The 25,711-nt window shown below is 40.8% G+C and overlaps 2 protein-coding genes across 3 annotated transcripts in view; one reads left to right on the top strand and one right to left on the bottom strand.

Moving 5' to 3' along the window:
* The first annotated feature begins 42 nt into the window (after positions 1-42).
* On the top strand, positions 43-23,948 carry LOC102054569 (trifunctional purine biosynthetic protein adenosine-3-like). The gene is made up of 21 exons (XM_005438606.4): positions 43-205; positions 985-1,080; positions 1,728-1,902; positions 3,505-3,616; positions 4,080-4,139; positions 4,979-5,104; positions 5,791-5,878; positions 7,064-7,149; positions 7,657-7,825; positions 9,954-10,185; positions 10,321-10,415; positions 11,097-11,206; positions 12,989-13,187; positions 13,770-14,021; positions 14,295-14,447; positions 15,764-15,970; positions 16,970-17,113; positions 17,435-17,565; positions 19,006-19,147; positions 20,278-20,393; positions 20,881-23,948. The coding sequence occupies exons 1-21, from the start codon at positions 61-63 to the stop codon at positions 21,151-21,153; spliced, it is 3,111 nt and encodes a 1,036-aa protein (XP_005438663.2). The 5' UTR covers positions 43-60; the 3' UTR covers positions 21,154-23,948.
* Positions 23,775-25,711, bottom strand: part of GART (phosphoribosylglycinamide formyltransferase, phosphoribosylglycinamide synthetase, phosphoribosylaminoimidazole synthetase) — a 39,312-nt gene continuing 37,375 nt past the window's right edge. For both annotated transcript variants that reach the window (XM_055701353.1, XM_005438544.3), the window contains exon 22: positions 23,775-25,172. In XM_055701353.1, the coding sequence (XP_055557328.1) occupies positions 24,990-25,172 (183 nt within the window). In that variant the 3' untranslated portion in view covers positions 23,775-24,989. The remainder of the gene's footprint in view (positions 25,173-25,711) is intronic.

The following is a 25,711-nucleotide window of genomic DNA, read 5'->3' on the forward strand; positions in this document are numbered from 1 at the left end:
ATGGGTTTGTGAAATAAGTAAGTAGTACTATATATGATAATTCTGGGTTTGCACAGGTTAATGGCTGACCGAGTGCTTGTGATTGGCAGTGGAGGGAGAGAGCATGCGCTGGCCTGGAAGTTGGCCCAGTCCCCACATGTGAAACATGTGTTTGTTGCTCCAGGAAATGCAGGAACAGCTGACAATGGAAAAATTTCAAATTCAGGTAAAAAGTGGGGAAAAAATTAATTATTGTGCCAAGCAATCAGTAATACAGGTGTTGGAACTGAAACAAAACTGACCATATTTGTATTGAGTTGGTAGGAGATAACAATTACTTTTTTCTTTGGCTGGTACCACAGATTATGTAAGGCACATATTTATTTTTTCTGTATGTTTTGTTTCTGAATTTTAGAACTGCCTAATAAAACATCATACTGTACCTATTTTTAGCCTAGCTTCTTAAGACAGTGAGGCTTATGTGAGACTGTATTTCTACACCTCATCTCTTTCTTCCCACTGTTATGCTTGAATTCACTGACCAATTTCAGCAAAACTTAACAGAGGAATAGAAGGCTCAGAGTTATTAACTTCTGGCTAGAAACTTCTCTGGTGTCTGCCCAGGCTGCTCAGCTAAATTTAGCTACATCATGCACAAGCATTGAGTAAATCTTTGCTCAGGTGTGGAAATTGAGTTTCCTTGTAAACTTAGAGGTTGGGTTTTTTAAACAGTTTTATTCTGTTATGATAATTATATTGCTTACATATAGCAAATAAAATGAATTTAATGAGTTAGCAGATGTGTATTAAAAACAGTACTGCAAACTGGAAATGTTTACTGTCTTTCTGGACTCTGCTATTATTACAGTGTTTGTTTTACTTCGCCCTTCATGGGCTGTTTCATTATTTCAATCATACTTCTTAGGGAGATGGAACAATGACATTATCATATCCCATCTCTTATTTAGGCTTTACAGTGGTAACTTCAGTATATTTCCTTTTCAGCTGTATTAGTGAGCAATCACACTATTGTTACCCAGTTCTGCAAAGACCATAACATTGGACTTGTGTTAGTTGGACAAGAAGCTCTTTTGGCAGCTGGTAAGGCTGAAATAAATTAACTTCACAGTAAAAATCAGCATCTTGTATTCTGCTTTAAAATGACCTCTTTTGGCTCTTAGGACACACACTGACTTAATTAAACTGAAGAGCAAGACACTTTGGATTATCTTGTAAATGTAAATTGTAGTCACTTAAAATGTTTGGCTTCGTAGCTGTATGTTAGAAATCAGCAGGGAAGATCACGCAGGATCGAGAATCAGTAATGGTTATAAGTACTCTTGTGTCTTCTTCTCTGTTTTCCTTTATATAAAGAGTTTTCTTGCAGTAGTCCTAACATTGTTGCTGTATGCAACAGTACTCAGACCATCACGTGCATTTATTGTAATGTGGTACAGTAAGATATCTACCTCTTAAACAGTGAACAGAAGTACCAGAGAGTCCTAACAGTAGTTATGGGCTGGTAACTGTGACAGTGCTTAGTAATGTAAAGAGCTAAAGACCTCTTAAAACTAAATAATGAAACGGGTCATTAGATATGCAGAACCTTATTTTAAGGATGAATTGGCTGTTTGGGACAAGGAAAAGTGTAACAGAGTGCCAGAATGGTTGTGTGGTTTTCCTTTTGTCAAAATTACGTGATGTTTCCAAAGAAACAATTTGGTTCCTTTGCCATTTTTGATAATTAGGGATTGTTGATGACTTGAAGGCAGCAGGAGTTAGGTGTTTTGGACCATCTGCAAAAGCAGCTCAGCTGGCATCCAACACCAGTTTTGCCAAAGCCTTTCTGGATCGACATGGGATCCCAACAGCAAGATGGAAAGCCTTCACCAATCCCCAGGAAGCTTGTAGGTTTATTATCAGGTAAATATTTTGATACCGGAAACATCTCTCTTCAGTTATCTATGCATTTGGCCTTCACCCGAGACAGTTACCTAGAACTCGGTAATTTTTCAACTGTTGTTCTTCTCAAATAGCTACTGAATGAATCAGTTTTGTAATTAGAGACGGACGATGAAGGTGCAGGGAACTTTAACAAGTTGATTTTTCTGTTCACAGATCACAGCTCTTCTTCCCTTTGATCAGCTTCTTCAGGATGCTAGTTAGCCATTTAAAAGACAAACAAATTGTGACAAAGTATTTCAGTCAATCTTTCTGTTAGAGTAAGAATAATTTATACACAGACAGATACCAGGAAAATGCTATCTGTGGAGTGATTTGGGACTGGTCAAACGCTCTTTACTTAAGGAGGATACTCTTACTTCTTCAAGGCCGGACAGCATCTCTCTTACATGGAGAGAGAAATGTAACTGCAATTGCTTTGAGCAGTAATGCCTCTGAAGTCATTGAGGATCCTTTGGGAGAGTAACCTACCACTGTGGCTATTTTGGTCCAGTCTCACAGCAGCTGCTGTGTTCAACTGTGCTGGTCTGTGGCTGTGTGTTGGTTTCACAGACTTTTTGTCTTTGCTGTCACATGCTACACGTGGTATGATCTAGTGGAACTTCTTTTTTTCTAAATAAAACCAGCCTTTTCACTGACTTCACTTTGCAACAGCATTTAGTCTGTATTACTGCCATGTATAGAAACAGACCAACAACTTCTATGTCTATAAGCATGCCTAAGGCTTGAAAAGGAAAGCTGTCTCAGGTCAGCACACTGAGATGTGGAGAAAGGGGGCCTTGTGTGAGCCTGCTTTGGCTGCTTGTATAAATCTAGAGTTGAGATTTATCCTGGTATAAATCATAAAGTGGAAAGGAGAAATGAGATGTTGTTTCAGAAAACAGGCTAGTAGTGTGTAGAATCAGCTCTTCAAAAGGAACATTTTGTTTGACTGTCCACAAGCCAGAGAGAGGTGAATGGGCAAAGTGTAGTTAGAATATGTTGTTATGCTGTTTTGTTTTGTGGTTGTTTTTTTTTTTTTTTTCCTTCTATATTTAGCTTGTGTTTAAGACCAAGTGGAGCAATTCTGGGGGTACAGTGTTAATACACTTGTTCTACCATGTCCTTTTTGTGCAAGACCTAACTCAGTCCTAACCTTACAACTCTAAACAGAACTTCCATAGTGGTTTATAGGATTATGTACTGTAATCTGGTTTTGCAAAACTATATATCATCAATGAGTTCATCTTTCTAAACCTATGACAGGCATAAATAGTAACCTAGCTCAGGGAAAAGAGGAAGAAACTGTAAGGTGTTAAAGTTCAGTGATTTGTCCAAGGATATACATTGAGTCAGAACCAACAACAGAATTCATAGATTTCTGGTTCACAATCCGGTGCTGGGTGCTATAAGAGTCCCTTCACCTCTATGACAGATAGGCTAGCAGGGAATGCATTTTTCTGATGTGATACTTTTCAACTGTTCAGAAAACAAAGAAGAATGTGGGAGGCACTCAGCTTAAAAATTATAATTTCACTGGATGCAGTAGGGATGCTTGAATTTCACCTTTGCTTTCATTTAAAGCACAGACTTTCCTGCACGAGTCGTACGGGCAAGGGGTCCTGCTGCTAGAAAAGAAGTGACTATTGCAGCCAGCAAAGAGGAAGCCTGCAGAGCTGTCCAAGAGATTATGCAGGTGATTAAACCTTTAATTAACCAGTAGGAATGCAATTCTCGATGTTCTGTAGCCTATGAGTTTGTAATTTCGGCCACAGAGGGCAAGCATTTTCAGGAGGAATCTGCCCATTCAACTTGGGAATTTCTCTGGGTATTATCCTCAGATTCCTCATGTTTGCTTCAGACAGGCAAGTGGGGCTTTGTAGAGTTTGTGACTGAGCTCTTGTACCAGCACTGAGACCTGCTGCCCTGCCCCCCTGACTTTTTCCATTTTTCATTGGTTCCCAGGGTCTGATAAGGTGCATTTCAAAGTCTCTTCCTTATTTCCAAATGAGATTTTGTTGGCTTTGCTCAACATACCAGAAATTCAAGCAAGCTTGTACTTTTCATATACATTGTTTTTTCTGTTAAAAGAAAATAAAGAGAGGATTTAGCCAGTAGATGTCATGTTTGCTAACTGCAGATTTTTTTTTTTGGTACAGGACAGAATGTTTGGAGATATGGTTGTTATTGAAGAACTTCTTCAAGGGGAAGAACTTTCTGTATGTGATCAATGGTGTGGTTATATCCTTTTATTCTTTGCCATTATTGTTATGCTCTATGCATAAACATACAAGTTTATTGTTTCAAATAGGTTTCTTGTTTTATTTGCACTTAAATAAATATGCAATCTAGGCAATTTGATGTCATACTCATCAATGTATGTTTTCAGTAGAATTTTCTTCTACATTAGGCATAAAATTGCAGTTATGGTGATCTTTGTAGGTAGAAAATTATCTTTTTTTTCCTAAGGTGACATAAACCATGTTTGTATGGACTTTGTATTGGTAATTCTTGTTACATCAGTAATTTTGTGCTAATATGTAGTGCCTGTTTTAATAGTTCCCTTACCATGGATTATTACTCAGTGGCAGGATAAAACTTAAGCATGTATATTATATGCCACATGACAACTGAAAATTATTCCTTTGTGCAAGGTTTGTCCTGCACTGAGAATACTTCACACTCATTCAGGCCCCAGATCTGCAAGCACACAGGTTTGACTTGAAGTATATTAATAATTCTGTCAAGTCAATAAAGACTATTCACATGCCTTAAGGTAAGCTTATGTCCTCGTGACTAACAGGTCAAAATCTAATTCATCAGAAAGGAATTGTCATGAGGGCCACCATTTCTCTTGATTGTTTAAAAATGGGAACGAAAGCTCAATGAATCCTTTGGAACAGTCTGCTTGGAGCAGAATAAATGGGTTTTACTGATTTCTGTCTTTGATTCCTAAATTTTCCTGGCAGAACTGAGCCTCAGCCTGTGTCCAGCAGTGTTAACTTCCCTTAGGACAGAACTTTGTCAGTGTTCCTATGTTGTGTGCATCTCTTAACAGTGCTTGTGCTTCACGGATGGTGTCACTGTTGCTTCAATGCCCCCAGCCCAGGCCCACAAACGATTATTGGATGGTGACCAGGGTCCAAACACTGGAGGGATGGGAGCCTATTGCCCAGTTCCTCAGGTATAGCAGTTCTCCTCCTCAGCCTGCAATATGGCTGATCACATCTGTGGTTAATAGGTCTCCCTTTGGGCTCTATCTTATTTCTACCACATAGGCCCAATTTCTTCTGGAATTGATGCTTTGCTTGTGTAAGTGCAATACAGGGCTCAAACTTTAGTAGTCATTCTTTGGTATTTAATGAGCCAGTGTTCTGAGGAATGATCTCTCTTTTACCTTTTCCATTTTTCCTAAACTTTATATTTCTCTGCTCCTAACTAGCATCACTTGCAATGTCCTTGCAAAATTCCCTGCGTGCCTGGAGTCTTTGTGTCTTGAACATAACTTTGGGTTTCTTGTTGTTGGTTCTTAAAGCACACTGCATCATTCTAAATATGCTACTCGAGTACGTTAGGAGTGTTTTTTTTCTCTAAGTACAGAAACATTCTTACTGTATGCAGCCCAGGTTGGCAGTGTCTCAAACCTCCTTAAAACTGGCCTTTTAAAGAAAGAACCAAACAAAAAATCTTGGGAGACAGATCAGCGTATCTGTCCTTCAGGCAGCAGCACCCTAATGGAGAAAGCATACTGGTTGAGGGTGGGAGAGCAGAAAACAGCTGAGGCATTTACTTACCCCAGTCCTTCCAGGTCCTATGAGCTAGTGCAGAAAATGTCATCACTGTCTCAATAAGTTTGATGTTGGTCGTCAGGTTCCAGAAGTTCTTCTAGAGAAAATCAATGATGCTATCCTTCAGCATGTTGTTGATAGTATGAGACAAGAAGGAACAGCCTATGTAGGTAAGTGGGCATTCAACTGAAAAACAAGGTAAAGTCTTAGCAAGGTTATTTTCATTGTTAGAGAGTCCTTTTGAATTCCAAATAATATTTTTAAAAAAAAAATAGTAGTTGATTTTTCATGTCATATTAAGCCTTACTTGTTTGGTTTATAGCTCTTCCTTTGGAGAGAAGTTTTGTCTTTTCTTCATAAAACATACTGTATTTTTATTAAATATTTTTTATTAAAACAGTTGCAACCAGTCTCTTTGTAGTTCAGGGTATAATATATACTTAAATTCAGTTGTACTGTTCAGTTCTGTATACAACGGTGTAAGTTTTCTTAAGATCTTTGTCTTAAGACTTTTGAAAAAGAAAGGTGATGCTTACAGCTGTCACTTAACGCCAACGGCTGCTTTTGGTACCGAAGAATGTCTAGATCACATACATGTAAAGAGTTGGGTTCTGGTCTGTGATGTATTCTCTGCTATTTGGTAAATTTTTTACAATGCTCAAATCCACAGTAAGAATGTAGCGGGTGCTGAGTATTTTTGTGATGATGCTGGAGGACCTGATGCTTTGTGGGTTTTAAATTTAACACTTGTTATTCTCTGGGGATTGGTTTTCTGATTATACAAGGAAAGGTCTTCTTTAGGTAGCCATGTGCATATATATGCGTTGCAGTAGAAATTACCCAATACCAACCTCAGGAAGTTTTTGTTTGTTAGTAGCAGTAGCGAATTGTGGTTTGGTATTTTTGCCTGAAATACAGAGTTATACACCTATATTTATGCATAACAATAGCACACTTAATGGTAAGAAAATCACAAAGTCTGTGTAATGAATAGGGGTTTATGGGAACTGGTTGGGGTTTTTTTCATCCTGTCAATTCCTTCTGGTCTTTGAACACCTGCATCTAGAGAGCTATAGCAAAAGGCAGAACTTGACTTTCTGATCCAGTGATCTGTTGCTTTCTGTTGTGTTCAATATAAAATGCAATGCAATGTTCCTCACACTGCTGCTTGCCACTTTGTTGTTTTTTGTGTCGTTACTATGACTTGTGTATAAGTGCTTGCAGAATCCTTGCTCCTAATTCCTTATGATTTGCAGAAATGCATCCCTCATTCCAAAATACTGTGTTGCATTTAAAGGAGTTCTTGAAAAATAATGGTTAAAATTCATTTGCTTGGCTGTGTTCTTTCTGTTCAGGTGTGCTGCAAACAGGTTTAATGCTTACCAAAGATGGTGTGAAAATTTTAAACTTTAAATGTCAGTTTGGTGATCCCCAGTGCCAGGTGAGTAAAAGATACTGAAAACTTCAATATGCTTCATTGGTTTACTCTGACTGTCCTAGCTTACCTCTAGGGAAATCTGCATGCTATATTCGGATTTATGTCTTCCTTCCCCTGAACATGCAGATTTGAATGTGAATTTCTTAGACAATGTATGACATAACTTAACATTTTGGCTAGTCAGCTTCTGTAAATTATCAGTTAAAGATTTTAAATTAAAGAGCTGTTCCTCAGATTTTATTTTTCTGGATAGAAGCAGAATGGGAGGAGCCTAAATTCCTGTTCCTTCTACATAATCTCACATCTCATGTTTGTAAATTTATGACTTGCAAAAAGATGCTGCAAGTTAATACTCACCTATAGTTTCCAAATCTACCAGTATAAGCAAATACAGTGATTTGAGTTTGGCAGGTACAGATTTTACTCTATTAATTTAATTTTCCCTAGGTGGAATTTGAACAAGTCAACAAAATAAAAATTAACTACTATCACTATGAAATTTTTCTGCAGGTAATTCTTCCACTGCTTAAAAATGATTTTTATGAAGTGATTCAAGCAACAATTGATGGCAAACTCTGCAGCTTCATGCCAGCCTGGTCAGAAAATAGTACAGCTGTGTGTGTGGTCATGGCAAGTCCAGGATACCCAGGAGACTATGACAAAGGCATGGAAGTAACAGGTAACTGCAGTAGGTTGAGTACTACTTAATTTCAGCGTAATACTCCAGTAGGTTTGCACTTACCTCATCTTCCAGAGATCTGTATAACTTTTGTCCACCCCACCCCTCACACCCTAAGAGTCTGCCTTCGTCTGTCACTCCTCATCCCTATGGAAGGGATAGCTGTTCAGTAAGATCTTCAAACTAGAGTGTATGCCTGTCCAAAGTAGCACAGGGGCTAAATGTTTAAAGTTACTTCATTCTATAAAGCTCTGCCTGTAGCTGGGTGCTGAGATAAGAAGGTGATGGGGAATTACGTCCTCCTGGAACAACTCTGGTGCATCCATGTGGAGTACTTCTGCAAATTGTGCTGGAAATATGGACCACAATGTTCTCAGTACATGATTGCTTTTTCCTAGCTTTGGTCTTTTATCAGGAGGTCACATTATTTTAGCTAATGCCTGACCAAGTGATAAGGGTGAGACTTGAGAACCTCTGGCCTTTAAAATTGGAGCAGTGCAAGCCTCCACCATCAGCATGGTTCCTTCCCTTGTGAAAGCCAGCCAGGTTCATTGCTGTGTAGTACTAACGAGGACCTCTTCTTCATGGGGCTTGAAGGGTTTTTGGAAAGGTGGGCACATGGGCTTTAGATCAATATTAATTTTATGTGTTAAAATTCTTGTGCTTTATTACCTCATTAAGATTTTTAAAATGTTTAAAAACAGAAGGAAGTGTTGCAGACTGTTTCATTCCCCCTCAGCTACTGCTGTGCCAGTCCAACACCATGCCCTGTGTAAAGCTAACCAGACAACTGATCTTGTATCAAGGCCGCCTTATTTTTGTCAGAACTCCAGTTACCCTACATCACCCAGGGAGAAGGTCATGTTATATTGCTTTTTCCCTTTGTCAAGATTTCTGCTGTCACATTCTCCGCACTCACCCTCCTCTTCCAGTTCCCTCACTGCATTTATTTTTTTTCATCAGTGATATTCTGTAGAACTCCGCATTTCTGTAACTGCAAAAATCCAAACAACATAACTGAATGAATCCTTCTAGTGAGCTACCTTTCACTAGTCAGATTTGGGAGCTTAACTTTTTTCAAACTGATATTCATACCTTTAGGAGTGAGATGGTATGACCCCCTTGCTTGTTAATCACAAAAAAAGATAGTCAAAACAATGAAATTCAATCCATTATTTTATTATTATATAATCCAGCCTCAGGAGTTGTGTGGGGTTTATTAGTTTTTTCCTCTTTTTCATCTTGATTCCCACATTTTAATGGCTTAGCAAACATTTTATTCTGGAGTATTCCTTAAAACACGATGGGAAGGGGTTAGGTTTCCATTGCAGCAAGGACAGCTGGGGCTTAGATTTGACCTTGCTGGGTCAGTGCTGTGGCAATGTAGCACACACTACCTTCAGCAAGTATAAATGTCCTTTCTACTCGTTTATAAAATCTATCTAGCTGATAGCAAAGAGAAAACCGTATTTTGTTTTGCTTTTTCCAGGTGATGGCTGCAGTTCCTCCTTTTCCCTTATCCTTTTCTCCTCAAAATACAAATCTAAAAACCCCCTAAACAATTTTGCTTTCCTCTAACAGGAAAATACATGGAGACAAATGAAAAGAACAAAATACATCACTTGTGTTTTAGCTGTTGGACAGCCACCTGTGAGTGTTTGTGGAGCAGGCAGGGTAGGGAACTGTGAGGAGTGCGCAGGCCAAATAGTTAGGGGAGTGCTGCAGTAACATTAGCATTAATGGTTTAGTGTCAGGGAGAGGGGAGAAACCAGACAGTAAACTGCTATGAATTGTGATTTCATACAGGAAAGCCCTGCAAGACTATTCAGTTACAATATATAGCACAGCTTTGCCCTGTCACAGGGTAGTTATATGTCCTGTTATGGCTCCTGGATCCCTTATTTCTGTTCCTGTGTGATCTGTGTCCTTACTGTACATCTGAGAAGGGGAGCCTTAGGGCCAGCGGAGTGGGATGCTCTCCACTGGTAATGCTATTTCTCAGAAGAAAGGTAAGGTGGGTAGTTTTAGGGTTTTTCTCCCTTGACTGAAGAAAGAACTTCAATCTTCCCTGCTTTGCCAACACAGTATGTGATTTAAAATACTCAGAGAATTCCTTTTGCTTTTGTAGGGCTGCTGCAAGCCAAAGAGTTAGGGCTGCAGGTGTTCCATGCTGGCACAACGCTGAGGGATGGCAGAGTGGTGACAAGTGGTGGCAGAGTCCTCTCCATTACTGCTGTGAAGGAGGACCTGATGAAAGCACTGGGAGAAGCCAACAGGGGTGTAGCAGCCATTCGTTTCAAGGGTGCCACTTACAGGAAGGACATTGGCCATCGGGGTATACGGCTTCTCAAACAGTCTCTGTATGTAAGCAAAGGCACTAGCAGAAACAGATGCTAGTCCAAAGCTTTATATCTATTGTTCCCATTTGTGTGATGAATGATAGTCTATGTGGAAAATGTTGCTACTGCTGCTAGCATGTCCTTTACTCTCCACAGGGGTCTAATATACAAAGAGAGACACCTGGAAGCTGTAACTGGTGATGTTTTGTTTCATCAGCCAGAAACATCACTTGTAAGTGGTACCAGATCAGGTAAGATTGGGAAGAATCTTTGAATTTTCTCAGTATACTGAATGGAACAGAACTTTTTTTTTCCCCAGAGGTCACAGTGAAGAAAGAAAACTCTCATTTCTTTCTCATCACTCCTCTTTTGCTTAATTAAAAAATAGTTGGCTTACTATGGGGATGATTGTACTTTTCCAAGGTTAATCTAGTGAACAGAATAACTCCTGGATTAATGGAATAGTTTTGTACTTCACTGGATAGAAGTGATCCTATTAGCTGTATATATGAGTACCATATCCAGACAGTTACTAGAGTGTGGCTAACAATCATTAAACTTGATATTTGCTCCTCAGACCATGTCCTTTTAGCAGTGATCTACTGAGGAAAATTTCTTGCTGGTTTTTTTTTCCCCATTAGACAAAGGTAGCTATGTAAAGAAAAAAGGCAATCTGTTAGCACTTTGGTAAAATGTTTAACCTTTGCTATACACAATCCATAGGCCACAAATACAGAATAATAAAGATCTTTTACAACACGGTGACATATGTGACTCTGGGGTCCATGCTTTATAAAGCTGTGCATGTTTCTGTCAGTGGATACAGTGCTGTCTTTTCCAAGAAACCATAATTTTCAGTACTTGCCTCAGTGAGTGTTTTGGGTCTTTTTATTTCCCCTAAATTTGATCCTTGACATATTTGTACTTGGCAGGTAGTCATTCAGAAGTAGGAGGCTTTGCTGGTTTCTTTGACTTGAAAGCATCTGGCTATGATGATCCTATCTTGGTATCTCAAACTAAAGGCCTTGGACCTAAACTGCAGGTAACTTGCAACTTGACTGTAGCAAAGTTTATGTTATCTCCTGAAACTGTTTTAAATGCCACAGCCAACAGCACCATCTGCATCCTTCTGAGCATTATAAATACATCTCAAGTCCACTGGAATGGTCATTTGAGCAAGGCCTGAGCATATGTCATTGAGAATGTGTAGGCATTGGATATTTTGTGATGAAATGATATTAACCCAAAGCATTTAGCTGAGCACTTGAGGAACTATGAACCAGAATTTATGCTATAAAATAGAGACTCCGTTGGCTTTGAGAAAGGTCAGTTCAGAGGAGTACAGGGGAGTGTTGAAATGATAATTGTCAGACTTAGCTTAATAAATCGTATGCAGAGAGGTAGTGCAATTACCTCTGCCAGGGCACTGGGGATTAGAGAATGCTAATTACACAAGAACGCATAGGAGAAGTTGAGTCAGGAATATATTTATATATTGAATCATGAGAAGGCTTTCAGCCATCAGAGGAGTGGAGGTGTGAAGCTGCCTTTCACTGATCAGGCATAGCAAATTAACTTGTTTCAAGTTGGTGTAATTATCTTCAATAATGGGATGATATGCTGTGGCTTCCTGCAACAGCAGGAGACTGAACATTATAATCCAGCCTTTTGCAGTCTTACAGCCTTGGACACCTCTGAGCATGAAAAAGTGATTGGTGCTGGCTCTTGTGAGTCTTTGTTCCAACTGCTTGGCAGAGAGACATTCCCAACTGTGTTTACACAGACTGTTCTCAAGACTCTTCCTTGGCCAAAAAAAGTTGGCCGATGCCTATATGAATTGTTATTAGATCAGTGGGAGGGAAATGTTATAATACAACAAAGAACGTGGGATGACTGGTTTCCATAGCACTTCTAAATCCATCAGCCAGTGAAAGAAATCCGGTGTGTAATGCAAACTCAGAGTGTTTAGTTGCTGATCTGTTACCATTTTGAAGCCAGTGATTGTATTTATCTGCATTTTTCCCTTGTCCATCTTTCTGTACTAAGCTTTTCTGCACAGCTATGAACTACACTGATACAGCTGTATCAGTAAAAGGTGGTTACCTTGAAAATTTATCCATACGTATGCAATCTTTGTCCTGCTTCAGACCCTGAAGTGGCAACTGACAGAGATGAATTGCACTGTGTGAGCTGGTGCTGTGCATCTACATTAGCAGTTGGCACAGGCAGAACTGCTCTGGTGTATCCATGACAGTGTAGAAACATCTGCTTATAATAAAGGAGTGTAAATGTCACCATTTGATAGAAGCCATGATGCCTGAATCAGGTTTCATTACTTGTAGGATGTAAACACCTTGATACATTTTTAAAAATCCAAATAGCAGCCTTCCTGACAGACATATTATTGCTTGTTGAAAGACCTGTCTTTCAAGGGATCCTACAGACCAGTCCCAGGTTGTTGCCTGTGACATGAGATATCTGAGATCAAAAGACTCCTTGGGGAGGGTGAGAGTAAAGAATCTCATTCCCTGTGGTCTTGTAGAAGAAGAAGAAAATTACAACAACCCCAAATGACAATTTCTGGGTAGTTGGAGCTAGAATTTGAATTATTGTTTCAAAAATCAAAATAGATCTTTCTCTTCTCTGCAAGAAAATGAGCTCGTTTCTCTTGATTTAGACTAGATGATGCACCAGGTTATGTTCTCCATGCATGTTCTATAGTGCTTCCTTTCAGGGAAAACAAGTTTTCTGCTCATTTGACTGATTAATATCTGAGTGTTGTGTATTTCTTGTCACCACTGCTGGTTCCCACTGTGTTTTGCAGATTGCACAGGTATGTAAAAGACATGACACCATAGGTCAGGACCTGGTTGCCATGTGTGTCAATGAAATTCTGGCTCAAGGAGCACAGCCTCTCTTCTTCCTCAGTTATTTTGCCTGTGGCAAACTTGATGTTGAAGTGACTGAAACAATCAAAGAAGGAATAGACGAAGCTTGCAGAAATGCAGGATGCGCTTTCCTGGGTATGAACACTCCTATCCTCTGAGATTTAAAGATTCTGATGTTGAAACAATTTCTAGTGAAACAAACTTTGTAGACAGAGGCAGTATGTGATATTAGAACTGTTAGTTTCTGTTTGGTGGAAAAAACAATCAAGCATTTGGGCTTAAACTCTTCCTTATATCTGTAAAATGGGTCAGCATAGAGGGATGTTTTTTACAATTTATGCATTTGGATCCTAATTCTTGCTTATTTATCCTTGTACAAAGGAGAGCAAAACTGGATGCCTCACGTTCTTGAAGCCTTAACATGTTTTCATTCCCTCTCTGATACTCAGTCATAGCAGGGAGGTGCCAGATAAGTAGCATGACATTTTTTTAAAACGTTTATTTTTTCAGTAACCTCAGAAGCCTTCTTTTGTTGAAGTCTTGAGGTGAAGTGAGAAACCAAGAAGGATTTAAAAAATGTATCTGAATACACTTCTTAAGCTGCATGTCTCCACAGCTGTCCTGGATATGTTGCTTAATTTAGGAGATGCTATAGATTTAAAGTTAACAATAAAACATACTCGCAGCTAGTGCTGACTGCTTTCTTTCCCCACTTAGGCAGGGAGGTGGCTGAGGTGACTGGCATGTATTCTTCTGGAGAGTATGACCTGGTTGGCTTTGTGGTTGGCGCAGTGGAGCGAGGGCAGATGCTTCTGGGGCTGCAGAGGGCTGATGAGGAGGATGTTCTTATTGGATTGGCCTCTTCTGGAATTCACGGCTGTGGCTTTAGTGTCATAAGGAAGATTCTCTTAATGTCCTCCTTACGCTACTCCTCACCAGCACCTGGCAGTTGTGGTGACAAGACTCTAGGTAAAATATCTTTCTTCTCAAAAGCAAACCTGCAAATTAATTGTGTTCAGACATTTTCATAATTAGGTGCTGCCAAGGGCTGTTTACTTCAGGGTGGCTTAGGGTTTATAAATCTTTGGGGTAGGTATATGGGCTTGTATCCACAGCTTTGGAAGCGTGGACCAGCACTTTTCATTGCTTTCCAAGGTAGTCTGCCACAAAGACCAGAAGGGAATCTGTTCAGAGAAGAATTCCCACTAAACAAATTGATTGAACCGACACTTTTGTTTGCAGGAGATATATTGCTGACCCCAGCAAAAATGTACAGTCCATCTTTGCTGCCTGTCCTTCGCTCAGGGCACGTGAAGACTTTTGCCTTCATTGCTGAGGAGGGGTTGCTGGAAGGGATCTCCAGAATCCTGCCAGAACATGTCAGTGCTGTCCTAGGTAAATATCAAGGATCACTGTTTCTGTTTGACAAAATTTATATACAGCATGGACTTGACTTCTCAGCTTCACTTATAGAGATACTCAGAAATGTATGTGTCTACACAGTTAGAGACTGAATGACTTGACATTCATGCTTTTCAAAGAGCCTAACAAGTGCATTCCTGTTTCAAGTAAGCATCACTGATGAGTACCACTTTCCCTTTGGAGAAGGGAAATTTAAGGAGAGTTTGAGGGCAGCTCATCTCTAGGACAACAGGTGTTTGAAAAGACTGTGTGTTCTGCAAAACACCTCTACATGCTAAACATTTTGACAAAATGGTGAAGCTTGTTGAGAGAATTAATTTGCATGATTTTCTCCACAGTACATGTACACACACACACAAACATATTTAATGCAGTTTTATGGTAGGTGGTAGCTTCCCCACAAGACTAGTATTCGACATCTGTAAGTAAGGTAGAACTTCTTCTTTTGAAGCCAAAATTGGGCAAAGTATTAAAAAGTTCAAAATACTGAAGAAAACCATATTCATGTGAGTCCAAAAATATTGTGGAGATGAGGAGAGGGGGAGGAAGGCGTCTGTGTGCCTGTCTGTATTTCTTTAAAATAAAATTAGAAAGGAAAAAAACAAACTTAGCTTACTAAGGTGGTGTCTAGCTTGCTTGCCAGTGCCTGGAACCACAGACAAGATAACAAGCCCAAGGGATTTTTAGTTCTCTAAAATGAAGTCCATATGGCAAGCCTGCACCATTAAGCTTTTCACAGGCCACCTAAGGCCATGTCTGTGGAGTAGGATCACTGTGAAAGTCCATCCATGTTTCCCATCCATGTGTTGAACAGTCAGCCCTGTTCCAGTCTGCTCATCAACATGATTAAATATACACTCTTAGCTAATTATTGATTCTTTGAAACCGAAAACCAGGATCTGCTTAAGTAGTCCAAAAAAGCCAGAAGACGATTTGTCCCACAGCTCCTTTATCTCTTATGGAAGAGATGTAAGTCATCTGTAGCTTTTTCCCTGTGGCCAATGGGGGATGAATACATTTTAATTTGCCATCATTCCCTACATTTTCTCAATAGAAAGCCTAGAGAGGCCTTGGCTTACACAAATTACGGCTAGAAACCTCTAGCTAAACAGCAGCCATAAAGTTGACTGGAACCTGGGTCAGTGTCCTTCATATACTTCAACAGTATTCTTAGAACAGCAAGAATTGTTTTCTTACTAGCTTTCGTAATGTACCACTGTCATTCTATATAATAAAAGATGGGTAGCAAACATTTGTGCTGACTGTATACATATTTCAATCATTTTCAGATGCTCTCAGTTGGAAGATTCCTGAATTTTTTTGCTGGCTTTACAAAGAGGGAAACCTCTCTGTGGAGGAGATGGCTCAGACATTTAATTGTGGGATTGGTGCAGTCCTGGTTGTGCAGAAGGACCTGGGTCAGCATGTTCTCAAGGATATACAGAGACGTGAAGAAGCTTGGCTGATTGGGAAAGTTGTTGCCCCTTGTCACACAGGTTAGCAGGTGATGGGAAATTAAGACACAAAATGAAACAGACTATGGTTTGATTCAAAGTGTAGCAAATTCATCTGTCTCACTTTAGAGGGGCTTCCACTTAAGGATGTGCTATTTAATTTTTAAGTTGATACAGGATAAGTTGTTTTACAGTGTGCTTCTATGAAGTGCTGAGCATCTCCCGGGAGGCACCAGTTGTCCTCTTGTCCTCAGTTCTGTAGGCACTGAGGAGACTCCCTATTGCAAAGTTTGTGTAATTCACATCTTCTTCCTGTGGTTTCACTAGGCTGGAGGCTGCTTGACACCTTCACATCTAGATTTCACTATTAAATGAAGTGAGAAGTGAATGTCTTGTTTTCAGAGTGACAGTACTTGAATAATGTCTTACTTAGGTACCTGCTTGAGACTTGAGTAAATCACTCTGATGACTCTCTGTAAGGTCTTAAACATTAGGTGATTATATTTTACCACAGTTGTGGTAATCAACCCACCTCCTTTTCAAGCCCTTCCACACAGATTCCCTGTAAAGACTGTGGGTAGGCCACAGCTGTGTATAGTCATATATGATGATAAGTCTTCATTCTGGCATGTCCATCGGGTGACATACAGCAAGACATGAACCAAAATCTCACTGGAAACCAAAGAGGTTATGGAGCAGTTCAGGCAGCCAAAATGCAACCTCAGTTCTGTCTGGGTAATTTTGCAACACGAGAGGAAGAGGGAGATGGTTATAAAAGATGGGGATAATCCTTTGAGAAGACCCATACCTGGGCCTTTGTAAACAATTCTGCAAGTGAGTAACACAAAAGAGATCAGCACAACTAGGGTGAGTTGGTTTGTTCTAGTAAATACATGTTTTTGCAGTTCAGTCAGTGCTAGCACAAATTCATTGCAGATAAGTTTTCTCTTAATCGAAACAAGATTAATAAACTATACAAAGTAAATATAGATGGAAAAGTAAAATCTGAAGTATTTTAACATTTTCCTCACATATTTGGAGGAGGTTCTCGCATCGAAGTCGAGAATCTTCTAGAAGCTTTGCAGCTGAGCAGCCCCCAGCATCTGCTGAATAACGCTGTTGTTGAGAGTCAACACCAACCCAGAAAGAGCAAAGTTAAAGTAGCTGTTCTCATCTCTGGAACAGGTGAGCTTTCATTTGTCATCACACAGAGAAATGTCCTTACAAGGGAGAGACTGAATTCAGCCCTGATACAAGTGCATCCACTTTGCCTTTCTTTTCAGTAGAGTCCGTGGAGCCCTCTAAAACCAAGGTTGCATTTTGACTGGAAATCAAGAAGTTGCACTGCTTAACAAATGAGCTTTATCAGTGCACGAATTCCTTTGTCCTCTTCTATTTGTGCAGTTGTTGAAAAAAATTTTTGTTACATAAACAGGATTGAGAGCCAATTCCCCATGACATAGGTGCTCATCTATTTCATCAATGTTTGCTTTCTCTTCATTTGAGGCACAAACCTTGCTGCGCTCATCAGTTATGCAAAAGAGCCAGGCAGTTGTGCTCAAGTTGTCCTTGTCATCTCCAACAAGTCTGGTGTGGAAGAACTACGAAATGCAGCCCGGGCTGGAATTCCCACCAGGGTAAAGACACCCATTTCCTTTCCTTTTTGTCACCAACTCACAGATTCTGAATCTATAGGTCTTTATGAAATGCTTGGTAAGAATTCATATTTCGCTTCTGTTTAGAACTTTTACTGGGGATAAGTGGATGTAGCACAAAGCTGTCAGAGTTATCAGCAAAGGCAGAACTGAAAAGCTGTATGGACAGTGCTCGCAGGAGGCTGTGAGTCTCCCCCGTCTCTTCAGTGACTGCAACAGTCCAGAGTTAGGAAGGGACTTAAAACTGCAAGTGCTTCGATGATTTGAGTCTGAGACTGTAGCCCATGGAGCTTCAAGCTTTAACTGAAATCAGTAAGACTTCATGCTCTGCAAAACACGTAAACGTGTGGTCTCCTTGGCTCATCCCTCTTATAGAAAGACCTTTGTCTCATGTTGTTCTCAGTCACTTCCAGCAGCACTCTACAAGTCTTTTCTCCTGCCTGTGGTCAGTAAAGTAGCATTGTGTTACAGAAACCTTCACTGGTTCGTTTCAATAAAAAAAGCTATAGAAAGGGGCTACCATCATGCTATCGTATTTGTCAAAGTATAGAACACGACTTTTGAAAACATTCAACAACTTGGGGTTGCAAATGGAGCCCACCACCAGGAACTCCTCCTTCTAATGGTAAATGATTTTGAGCAGTTACCATGTTTGTACAGCTATGCACAGATGGAAATAAATACTGTTAGAGGCTCTTCATGCATTAAAAAGTTTTCAGCAAGCTTCCTCAGCAGCTGGGTCGAACTTGTTATTTTTTTTCCTGGCAGTGTAAAGACACATCTCTAGAGAAAAAATTACGTCGAAATTCATTCACATTTTCATAGGCAAGAGCATGACAGCTTTGTTAACACCTTATTTGAATGTCCTCATAAACAGAGTCAGGAATCGACACCATGGGAGCTGAGGCTGAGAGGTGGAGTAGAAATAAAAAAGTTCCTGACTCCTCCTCCCCCTACACAGAATGCCTGGCCAGTTTGTTGGTCTTTTTAGCTAAGTTTGTGATTTTCAGTAAGCCACTACAGACTAACTGGTAGTGATATTGTCAATGCAATGAGTCATTACTATTTTTACTTTAGTCTTTGGCCAGACATTCTGGATTAAGAGGTCCATATCTTCTGATGCATTCCCTCTAAACCACATTTTCCTTTTCATAGTTGGCTTCTCTTTGTGCAGATTTTCTACACATCCTAGAAAGCATCCTGTGTGATACGGTGTTAGCTAGTGATTGAGGTGTTCCCAGGTATGTTTATATGAATATGAAAAATCACAGATGTCCTGAATAATGTACCAACTTAGAACTTTTTAAGGCCTTGAGTATCCTAGAATGAATCCAGTTTGCTTTCTCTTTGTTGCCCAAGTAGCTGCTCTCATTCACACGGTTATTTCCTTGATATGGCTTTTGATGTGTTTTAATGTTTTAGGTGATTGATCATAAATTATATGGGAGTCGCTCTGAATTTGACAGCACGATCGACCGAGTTCTTGAAGAATTCGCTGTTGAACTGATATGTCTTTCAGGATTTATGAGAATTTTGTCCAGTCCTTTTCTCAGAAAATGGAAAGGTAAGAAACTCTTAAGTGTAAAAGAGAAATTAAAATATGGGTGCTTGGTCTCACCAGAATTACACAGTCACAGTTCTTATCGTTTGGTTAAATCTCTCACAGCCTTGCTGATACTGAGGTTTGCATGTTAGACAGTGGGGCTGCCCTATGTTTTAATTTGTTCCAGCCAGTGGGACTGTGCTAGAATTCTGACGATGCGTTGGCAGAGAAACACCTTGTGTTGGCATAATGAGTAGCAGAGGGGAAAAATCACTGAGTTGGTCTGTCTGCCTTCCTTCTGGGAAGGAGGAATGCCTGTGGAGCAGGCAAGAGTTCAGGCAGAGTTAACCGTGTCAAGGAGCTGTGCTGGGGAGTTCTGCTGAACATGCTCCTGCAGTTGTTGCTCAGAAACAAACGAGTGAGAGACTGATTTCTCAGTTCACCTCCTGCCTGTGCTGCGTAGCACTACTCTGCACTGTGTGCTGGGAATACAGCCGTTACAGACCCCGACTGCTGTAGGGCAGTGCTTTCTTTAGATACGTGCCAGGCCAGTGGACGGGGGAACGCACACTCCTCTTTCCTCCTGGCTCTGGATGCCGAGTGCCAGCTCCTGAGACCTTGCTCAGAAGTTACTCGCTCACTATGCACCTGGTATAGGCTTCTTTGGGGATGGTGTTTCCTGTGAGAATCACTTCCACCTGCCCGGCGGCTCTGCAGGAGGCTGCAGTGTGAAGTCCTCTGCTTCTAAGCCCGTCATCTGCAGCATGAGGGCTGGGCACCTGGGAGGGGAGAGACTGACCTGTCTGTCCATTCGCAGATGCAAAAGCAAATGAGGTTCTTGGCCTTAACTGAAACATGCTTGCCTGGCTACTGCCAAAGCCTGCATGCCATCACCTGTGTTTCTGGAAGAGCAGCCCTTCCTCAGATTTCTGCAGAGATCCGTAACCCCATGTATACATTTTGCTTTTTAACCTGGATCTGAACATGCCCTGTTACATTCTGACAGTAGCTGAGACCATTTAAACTCCCAAGTGGTGCTCAGTGCTGTTGTTTGGAACTGATGATCACATCTCACTTTCGTTTTTAAAGGAAATTCAGTTCAAACTGATTTTTTTTTTCTATTTTTTTCCTCCTCTCACACCAATGCCCAGGGAAAATTTTGAATGCTTCCCCATCACTTTTCCCACTGGTCAAGGATGGAAATGCCCATCAGCAAGCTCTGGAAAGTGGATTCAAAGTCACAGGCTGCACTGTGCATTTTGTCTTGGTAAGTGTCCTCTTGCCTAACATTGAGTAAGTTATGAAAAGGAATTTGCTTTTTTCTTCTCTTTCTGAAGGCAGAAACAGGAAGACGTAACAGGAATGTGTGGAAATATTGGGATTGTTACCAGTAAAAACAGGAAGATGAGGCAGTTACATTGCATTTGTGGTTTCTTGAGGTCCTGTCTTCTTCCTTCATATCATGCATGGGGTTGGGTTTTTTCCCAGTTTCTCCTACTCTCAGCAAACTGCTCTGTGAATTTTCTAGCCCATGTCTCTCTTCACACTGTACTCCCTAGCATAATGTAGGTGCCCCTAATGGAGGTGGCAAGCCTCTCTTGGCATCCTTTAAGCCTCCTGCACACAACTACACATGTGCTTGTCGAGATCTCTCATGAGGCTTTCTCTGCTCCATCCACATAATCTATAATCTTCTTGAGACATTCCATAACGTTCCAGCCTCTTCTAAAAGACTCCCAATATCCCCATTTTAGGAGGAATCTAGTCCAAAAGCAGTGATCCACCAGGAGCTGGTATCTGTGAAGTCAGATGACACTGAGGAGACACTGTCAGAAAAGGTTAAAGAAGCCGAGTGTCGGGCTTTTCCCGTTGCCCTGCAGCTGGTGGCCAGTGGAGCAGTGCAGTTGAGAGCTGATGGTAAAACCTGCTGGAAACAAGAGAGCCAGAGTTTTTGTCATCAAGAAGAGAAGAGAGCCTGCACACCACCTCTTGTGGCTCTGGAGCCTCCAGAAAACGATGTGGTGTAGCCAGGTTACTGAGTGGTTTGCTCTCTGCTCATCTTTCCCTCCTCCCTCCTCCTCCCTGCCCTTGATGTGCTTTGCTTTGACTGCAGACATATCACTGTCACAGGTTTCCATTCTGGGCTGTGATCCTCTTCCCTCAGCTTGCAGCTTTAGTTACAGTCCTTTTGCAAAATCGGCAGTGGAAGCCAAGCGATCATTTCAGATTTTGAATTTCTTTGTTCTGTTTTTTCATCTGTAAAGGAGATACTGTTGTTACAAATCAAAGAGGGGGCCTAAGCTGTAAAAATGGTCTAGTGCTTTGGAGAGAAATCAGTCCGAGGTACCAGTTTTTGTTGGCTGCATCACATTGCAGAGCATGAACAGCTTCACAAAGCAGCTACAAGCAGGAACCGTTCCGCTGCAAGAGGGTGACCAGCTCCTGTTGGATGGAAGAGGCCAGACGTGTCGGGGCAGAGCCGTGGGTTTGAGGGTGAACAAGCATTAGGGATGAATGCATTGTTCTGGGAGAGGAGGTGGGAGCCTACAAGGACCTTGTCCTTGTGAGCCCCATCACTGAGGGAGCACCTCAGGGTAGAGAAAAGGATGTGTAAACGTTCACCAGTGTGGGAGCCAGAGACTAGTGAGCTGCCAAGCAGAAGACCCAAAGGCCAAAAAGGTGAGGAACTTTCAGAGGGCAAAATAAAATGAAACAAGCCCCCCTTCACAGATTGTCAGTATGTGACAGTGCATACCGAACAGACACCTAGGCACTTGCCCACACTCCTTGAAAGGGAGCGGTGCATAGACATTCCCAGAATTTCATATTAAAACATTTGGATCTTGAGGGATGAATATTTGATTAGAGGAACTAGAAACACCAGATTTCAGGCATTTTTCTTCCTTCATCATTAGAATACACAGAACAAAGCATCCTCAGCTTAACTTGCAGTAGCAGGAAAATCTCAGTTTTCTTTGTTGACTGAGTGATTGGCTTGGTCCAGAGAGTTCTGCTGTAAAATAAAAGCTTTTTCTGTGGAAGCTTATTTTATATCTGCCAGAATAATGACTTTCACCCACGTAACAAATTGGAGGAAGAAAGCTACCTAAGAAGTTACTTGAACAGACTAGAAAAGAAGCAGCCAGCGCTGAACTTTCTAGTGGAGGGATCACTAACAGCAATTAAATGCAGTGAAAAAAAATGTATTTTTGTTTTGGTATCACATGTACTGTCCTAGAAACAGAAATACTGTATGTCTCGCTCTTGGCTGTATCAGGTTGTTCAAGCACATGAGTCAGCTCCAGTGAAAAAATCTACATTTTTCTTTTTTTATATATATGTACCTAGTGATTTTATATATGTACCTAGTTAGGGAGGGGAGAAAAGATTCAGCTTCCTCCAGAAAGCTCTGCCATTTATGTACAGAAATCTACGTTTGTGTTCTTGCATTTCAGCAACTGGAGCAAGGAACATGTATTTTTCATGATCTGGGAGAAATAGGAAGAACTGTAACAAGGCAAGATCAACAAATATTTGGTATATATAGATAATATTTCTGATTAAAGACATTGCTGAGTTTGCTTTTGGCCTGTTGTAACTCTGTAGTAACTTCCTGTTGTATACTATTTGAATTGCATAGCACGCATGACTGATTGTTCCAAACTTAACAAATAAAATGTTAACAGAGAATAGGGTGCTAGTTGTTGTGCTCTGATCCGTCTCCAGATGATCATGTCTAGAACAACTCACTCTGTACCTGTGTTCCTGGCAGCCCTCTGAGGCTGGGTGTGGTGACAGTCTGTTAATCTGTTTATTTTTTTTACAGATTGGCAGTGGAAGTAAAGCCAGCTAAGATCCAGTTCACTATGAAATTTCTTTTTATGCATTTGTCGAAATACAGCTAGGGGCTCAAATCCCATTTGTTATCAGCCTCCAGTGGCAAATTACCTGAGCCCTGCTTGAGCCACCTGTGACGGAATGGGCTGTTGGATTTTCCAGCAGCTTGTTGGCTTTTCTGGCAGCTATCAAACGGCTTTTATCACTGACATTACATTTATTAACTGTACAGGTAGCGATTTCACCCCTAGCAGTCCTACTTCTTCTAACGTGTGAGTTCATTGAAGTACAATTTCTTTTGACTTGTAAAATGTTTACTTTGTCATGGCTAAGGCACTGGACTCGAGCAGACTGAACCCCTGCCAGAGCTGGACGCTCCCCACATCTTTTGCATTCTCCGAGACAGCCTGCATTTCAAGCCTCGGTGGGCAGTTTGCCCGCGGGGGAGGCCCTGCTGTGGGAGGGCAGGTTCGTACAGAAAAAAGTTGGGATGAAGACTTATCTTTTATTCTTTGCCTTTTACAAGCAAATTAAATTTGACCGTGTCATTTTCCTCTGTATTTGCTTCAGCTTTATCCTCGGTGGCAAATAATGACGGGAATATTCTGTCAGCAAGTTACTTCATCACGGACCATCTGGCCACTGAAACAGTAAGGTCACCACACTCGGCGGATACCACCTTAAGCAGGATTGCACATGGCTGTAACCTCACAAACTGGTTCACAGTTGCTGTACTGTAGACTAAGTCAAATTCTGTTTCACAAACTCCTCCCCCAGCTTATACCCTGGGTAAGGGAGTTCCAAGGAAGGATTTTGATATTTAAATTTTTAACTTTATTAGACTTTATTTCAAATCCAAATTGAGATTATGTCAACACAGAAGTACCGTAAGGACATCAGTGCACAGAATACAAATCAGCTTTCTCTGTATTAAAGGGGAGCTCTAAAACATACATAATCAGCTTCAGTCAGATGCTTCTGGTTTGTATGGGGGAAAACTGATGATTTTAGTACGTACCTTCAAATGTTTTCACAACTATAGTAAAACATTAAAAGAAAACCAGGTGCTTTTTCATAAGAGTTGAGCTGTGCAAAAACCATTCTTGCTTTCAGAATAACATTTACTGTGTTTCCATCAGTATTATGTTTTAAGAATAAAGGCACTTATTTCAACAGAATTTTTGTATCTAGTCCTAACTCCCTTTCTGCTCATTCATAAAAAAACCCCAAAACTGAAAGAAAAAAACCCAACCCAACTCCTTTGGCTCTGAACAAATCTCTGAGGGGAATTCACATGTGAATTCACATGGGGATGCTTGAAGGCAAATGGTCAGCAGACATTTAATTCTATTTAGCATCTGATTGACAGCAGATCCAGTATTTGAAATCATGGGATATATTGAGAATCTGGGCCAGACAAGATCTACCAACATTAAACCAGAAATTATATGGAAAAAAGTCTATTTCATTATCTGCAGAAATAGTTAGTGTTTTGGGAGGCCGGTTTATCTTGTTTTGGCTAGAGGTTTTGGTGAGCAAAGTTTTTTGCCTTTAGCCATCTCTTCCATTGTACTAGTTCCATTACTTTTCCTCACAGCACATGACAAGAGGAACCCTTGTTACAGCCTGTATGGTCTGTTAGAGGGTAATACTGATGTTCCTAAGTCAATCTCAGAGATGCTCAGATCTCTCTGTAACCAAAGGAATGTTTTTTTTGTTTTTAAAAAAGTGATTGAGAACCGAAATGTCGGCCAAGGAAGTGATCATGGTTAGGAAGCATGTAACAGAGCCGTTGCTGAAACTACTGAGAACAGCAGCCCCCTTGCCTCAGTATTCCCATTTGTGGCTTTCTCCGGATCGTACTTTGAATCTTTAGCCATTTGAGTGAGAACATGACATGGTAAACTCTATGTTGAAAACTCTTTGTGAAGAGAATAGTGTCCATGTTATTAGTCTGAGATCTCTGTTTTGATCAATTAAGGCACCCCAGCCGTCCCATCTGAGGACGTTCATGGACATGCTGCTCCTACTTCCAGTAGATCTTGCCAGCTTCTCCCACCTGAACAGCCCCACTGGCGACAAGCTGCAGGGCAGCTGGGAAGGCTCGGTGCTCGGCCTCCTTCACCCTTTCGGACAGGGTCTCCACTGTGTCACCAACCTTAACTGGAACTGCCTCTTGGAAAATGATTGCTCCAGCGTCGACTTCCTCCTGCAAAAGCAACAGCCAGAAATTCTGTACGGTTGAAAGAAGAGAGAGAAGAGGGCCCAGCTGTACGGCAAGGAATGTAATCCAGCTGCCTCGGGGATCTGTTTGTCATTAAGTTATTACAGGAAACACGAATTTGGGCTAATGTGAGAAATGCAGAAAAGATGCTGGCACTCACTCTGGCCTGTGAGGAACTAACAGAAATGTAGGGTTCAAAGAAACAGAGGAGGTAGACAGAACACCAGCAAGCAACATTTCTGCTACAGAAAACCACAAAAGCCATGTTAACAGGGGGCATGATGGGCTAAATTGGACAAAACAATGACATTTCATTTCAGAAGAGTGAATTAGCCAAGCCTGGGCACAGAGCCGGACTAGAGGACCCAGCAGATCTTTCTTTTGCATATTAATGAGGCAGATCCCTGCTGTTTAGTTATTGTTTCTCAGTACACTGCCACACATAGAAGAAACTCTTAAGTCGTATCATGAAGAAAGGAATGCAATTTTTCCTTCTATCTGGAAAAATAGCTTTTGTCTTTTTT

Source organism: Falco cherrug, chromosome 2 (genome assembly GCF_023634085.1).
Source record: "Falco cherrug isolate bFalChe1 chromosome 2, bFalChe1.pri, whole genome shotgun sequence".
NCBI lineage: Eukaryota > Metazoa > Chordata > Aves > Falconiformes > Falconidae > Falco > Falco cherrug.